Here is a 5,476-nt window from a genome sequence, read left to right as displayed (position 1 = left end):
AGGAAACATTTGTGAGTAGTAGTTATCTATCCAATAGATTACCCCTCGTTCAGGGTATTTGACATCTTTATGGAACATAAGTACGGATGTGATCAACACCAGCAAATCACAAATGGCAAGGCCAGATAGATATGTATACGTCGAAGACTTCATCGTTTTTCGTGTCAACACTATAAAAGAGAGTATATTCCCAATGATACCAAGGCAGCAGACTGTCATACCACCAACACCCATAAGATAAAAGGTGACCAAGTTATAAGTGTGAGATGAATCCTGAGGCTGGGGAGGGCTTGAACTCAATGTGGTGGTGAAGTTTAAATCATAAGCACTTTCATTTTTAATAAAATCAAGACTGATTTGGTTCATGTTTGCCATATCACTCTGTTGCTTGGAAAACGGTTTTTTTTTAAAAAGACAACTGAAGAATTTATGAATGAAAGACAAGAGACTCAAACTTTAAACAAAAGGGTGGGGTTGGGGAGCAGAATGTTCAACAGTTTCCAATGGTTCAATCCCTGACAAAGGAAACTGGACTGTAATTATTCTTTTTACTTTTTTTTGTGTTTTCCTTTTTCTCTGTTTTTGTTTTGCCTTTGATCTGCTTTGAATAATATCATACAGTTTGATAATTTGTTCATTTTACAGATTATCTGAATTAATCAGTGAAAGAATATGCTTATATGCATGTGTGTATGTATGTGTGTGTATGTGTTTGTGGTTGGCTGCGTGCAAATATCCTTGTATATTTTCTTTTAATATATCACCAAATAAATGTCAACATGTATGTGTGTATATAAATATATATATATAATAATATCTATATAACTGTAGTATAAATATGTATGTATATGTGTTTATAACCACAGTTAGCAATTGGTTTTAAAGTATTTGAGTGTAGTTACAACAACTGCAACACACTTTCACTTGATTTCAATTACTTCTTTAAAAATTTGTTTCTTTTTTTTTTACCTCTTTTATTTTTCTACAACTTGTAAATTTTTTTTTTCTCCTTTTCACTGGTAAAAATTTCCCTTTATAATTTGATATTTCTTGTATTTTTTGGAAATTTCCTATTTCTCTCTCTCTTTTTCTTTTCACTTGTTTTTTTTTTTTTTTAGTGTGTGATTACTATTTTTATTAGTATTATTGTGATATTTGTTATTATTCAAAGACACTAGTATTCAAAACTACAAGAATAAATAATGGTTAGATGATGGTGTTAAGGAAATAAAAAATTTAAAAAAAAATTAGATGGAAAGAAAACAAGTGAACACAGGAAAATAATAATGTTAAAGAGAGAGAGAGAGAGAGAGAGAAGAGAGATATAAGGTGTAAAGATAATTGATTGCAATAAGAACAGGTGAGAGAAAGAAACTGTAGCTTCTAAGAACTGGTCTTCATATAGACCATAAAATTCCAAGATATTTAAATGTAGGGCTTGGCTCCATTTGTAGCTGAGCTAATTATGTTCCTGAATAGAGTTGTATTTTCCGAAGGTTTTGATCGGTAGCATATGGTTCTTTGTAAGTGTTGAGAATGGCTCTCACACTTGGCAGCATGGCATTTAAATAAAAGTAGCACATAGATCATAGATGTGGTTGTATTGATTACAGCTTTGTGCAGCTGATGGCATTAATATCGGAGCTGTCAGTGGCAGACACAGCAGGAGTCTGGATTGGTTTTATGGAAATCACAAATTCTGAAGTGGCCACCACAACTTGCTGTCGTCTGAAAAATATAAAAAAAGATAAAACAAATTGAATTATAAATGAAATAAATTAATATAAAGAAATAAAGTAGAGCGATTATTATTATTATGGAATATGGACATTAAATTATTATTATTATTATTATTATTATTATTATTATTATTATTATTATTATTTCTTTTTATCACAGGTTTTGTTGGATCTCTTGGAGTCTTGCATGCAAAGTCGAGTAGCCCATTCTGCTCAAAAGGTCCTTGAATAAGGGTTGTTTAATGATGTTGAACAAAACACCCATGTTTCTAAAGATGTATTATCCAAACCCCAAAGAATTCCTCTCATAACATGGCTATGATGCTCCCCCACTACTTCTGCTTGTGATCAAAGATGCACATATTGTCAGCCACCAAGGGACATGCTCAACTGGTTAAGGTCAGGCAATTAACAAGCAAATCTGTGGTATTGAGCAGAATATTTGTTGTAGGCCATCCTTTAAACCAAGACAAAACAATGTACATGATAACATTTCCAATCAGTTAAGATCAGAAGCCATGAGAGCCAGTGTCTGGTACTGCATCAGGGCAATAATTATTATTATTATTATTATTATCATTATTATTATTATTAAGGCAGTGAGCAAGCAGTATCATTAGCACACTGGGCAAAATGCTCAGCAGCATTTCATCTATTTTTACATTCTGAGTTCAAATTCAGCCAAAGTCAACTTTGCCTTTCATCGTTTCGGGGGATCAATAAAATAAAATAAAATAAAGCACCAGTTGAATACTGGGGTTGTTGTAATTGACTTAACCCCCTCTCCTGAAATTGTTGGCCTTGTGCCAAAATTTGAAACCATTACTGTTATTATTAAAGCAGGGAACCAGGCAAAAATGCTTAATGGTATTTTATCCGTTTTCATGTTCTGAGTTCAAATTCTGCTGTGGTTGACCTAGCATTTTATCCATTGGGGGTCCACGAAAAGAGTACCAGGTGTGCACTGGAGTTGACGAAATTGACTATCCACCCTCCTCCTGAGATTTCAGACCTTCAGTCTGCAATCATGATTATTATTATTATTATTAATTCTTTTTCCATTATCTTGTCAGTTTCCATGAGTTTATATATAAACATCTCACAATTATTTTTCGGTTTGGAATTTCAAAAAAAGGAAAGAAAAAAGAAAGAAAAACTGTCACACGAAAACAGAAATTAAACTGCTCTAAAATATCTTGCTAGCAAAATTAAAATAATAAACCACAGAAAAATTGCATTCTTTCTCTGTTTCATGAAAATAAAATGAATGTAATAATATTAAATTGATTATGACTTAATTCACCATTCCTGTTAAGAAATATATTCACAGGAGAAACAATGGAATTTTCAAAAAATGGATGTAATTATTCTCCACACAAAACACTTTCTTTGCCTTTTCTTGTCTCTTTTTCTCTCAGTCTCTTTGTGTCTCTCTCTTTATCGCCTGCTCTCTCTCTCGCTTTCTGTACCTCTTTTCTTTCAGTTTCTTTCTGCATATTTGTCACGCCATTCCTCTCTCTTCATTCTACGTCTCACTCCATCTTCTGTGCGTGTGTGTGTGCTGTATGTGTGTGTGTGGTGTATGTGTGTGTGTGTGGTGTATGTGTGTGTATAAGTGTGTGTGTGCATATACATACACAATATATATATATATATATATATATATATATATATATATATATGTACATATATATATTACACACACATATACATACACACACACACACTAACACACACATACACATATATATATATACATGTATATATGTGTGTGTATGTGTGCATGTGTGTATATATATGTGTGTGGGTGTGTGTGTGTGTGTATTATGCCTTAAAGCTATAATAATGGAATTAATATGTGCAGGTTTTACTTGTCTAGATAAATTTATTAAAACACACATGCCCACACATCACATGCACACACACACGCCCACAAACACATACAATATGGATTTTTTTTTCAGCTTTATAAAACTGACAATATAATTTTAGAGTAAAAGCTATAAAAAAAAAAAGGAAAAAATTTCTCCTTTTTTTTTTAATAATAGTTTTAGATAACAATAACAAAAAAAAAAAGGGAAAGCTAAGAAATAATAATAATAATAATAATAATAATAATGACAATGATAAAAACTTGTTCCATTGTCAGCCAGATAACTGTAACTGAAATGGTACATTAAACTGCATTAAGAAAATATTAAAAAAAAAAGAAAAACAATAATAATAACAATACCACAGGCACCAAAAAAAAGTGAAACTTAGCCAAAAGTTGCAATAAGTGGGATTTATTGAAGATGGAAGAAAATGACAGGGAAGAAAAAGGTAGGTGACACCCATCCATATATATATATATATATATATATATATATATATATATATATATATATATACAATCCAAACATGAACAAGCAAGAAAAACCATGAAAAACAACTACGCGAGGATGTGGAATAAGTAGAGTGTTATTGGACACTTGGGAAAGGAAAGAAAAGAAAGAGGATTTCACGTTTCGAACGGAGCTCTTCATCAGAAATATAGAAAAAGTCCAAAGAAGGGAAGACGGAGAAAGAAAATCTCCTACGATATACACACACACATATACATAAATATATATATATATCTATGTGTGTGTGTGTATATATGTTTGTGCGTCTGTGTTTGCTCCCCCCCCCATCACAATCGCTTGACAACTGATGCTGGTGTGTTTATGTCCCCATAACTTAGCGGTTCGACTAAAGGCAGTACTCCAGCATGGCTACAGTGAAATGACTGAAACATATAGAAGAATAAAAGAATAAAAGAATATATACATAAACATATATATATATATATATATATATATATATATATATTTATTTAAGGCAATCTTTATATCCAACTGAATGTGGATGCTTTGTTGGGGTGTGTTGAATACTACAGCATTCACCTTGACAGGACTTCTCATATGTATGCATGGTGCATAAAACACACACATAATACATATATCATTGACAGGCAAGAATCCTCTTCTATGGGTGCCAGAATTGTCTCTCTCTCACACACATACACACACACACACACACACACACACACACACACACACACACACATTCTTTTTTTTGACTGCGGCCATAATGGACCACAACCTTAACCCTAAAGCATTTAAACCGGCCATATCCAGCCAAAAGTATTCTGCCTGTTTTACGTTCAAACTGGCCAGATCTGGTCTCTCACACCAACTCTACAATATCGTTTTAAAAATTAACAGCTACCTCATCAAAATCTCATAGCTACAAGATAATGTATGGTTAGTTCAAAACAATGTGGATAAAAAAAAGCATTAATTTTGGCAGAATAATGCAAACACTAAAGGGTTAAGGGGGGTTTAGTCAAACAAATTGACCCCCAGATTTATTCTTTGTAAGCCTAGTACTTATTCTATCGGTCTCTTTTGGTGAATCATTAAGTTACACAGATGTAAAAAGCACCAACATCAGTTGAAGTCTAATGCAAGAAATGACAAAGGAATGTAACAACTGGTGATAGGCACTACTAATGAAAATTCACTCTAAAGAAAACCCACAAAAGAAAACCCACAAGGACAGTATAGCAGACTATGATTGTGATAGAGGCTGAGATGCTCTTATCCACTTTCACTTTTTCCTCATCGCAACAAGCCATCCTGATTCTCTTTCCTTCATCCTATCCCCATAGCCTTTCCATGATGCTCACTCATTGCATATGTGTCTTGTTTTATTCC

General features: G+C 32.8%; 1 protein-coding gene across 1 annotated transcript in view; it reads right to left on the bottom strand.

The window, feature by feature from the left end:
* The window catches only part of LOC149133187 (thyrotropin-releasing hormone receptor-like), a 4,309-nt gene extending 2,546 nt beyond the window's left edge, over positions 1-1,763 (bottom strand). The window contains exon 1 of the mRNA XM_052971512.2: positions 1-1,763. This exon is cut by the window's left edge and continues 2,546 nt beyond it. Within this exon, the coding sequence (XP_052827472.2) occupies positions 1-375 (375 nt within the window). The 5' untranslated portion in view covers positions 376-1,763.
* Positions 1,764-5,476: the final 3,713 nt, after the last annotated feature.

Source organism: Octopus bimaculoides, chromosome 11 (genome assembly GCF_046866305.1).
Source record: "Octopus bimaculoides isolate indiv1 chromosome 11, ASM4686630v1, whole genome shotgun sequence".
NCBI classification, from domain to species: domain Eukaryota; kingdom Metazoa; phylum Mollusca; class Cephalopoda; order Octopoda; family Octopodidae; genus Octopus; species Octopus bimaculoides.
Note: the sequence above shows the minus strand (reverse complement) of the source record. Positions and strands in the feature narration are given on the sequence as shown.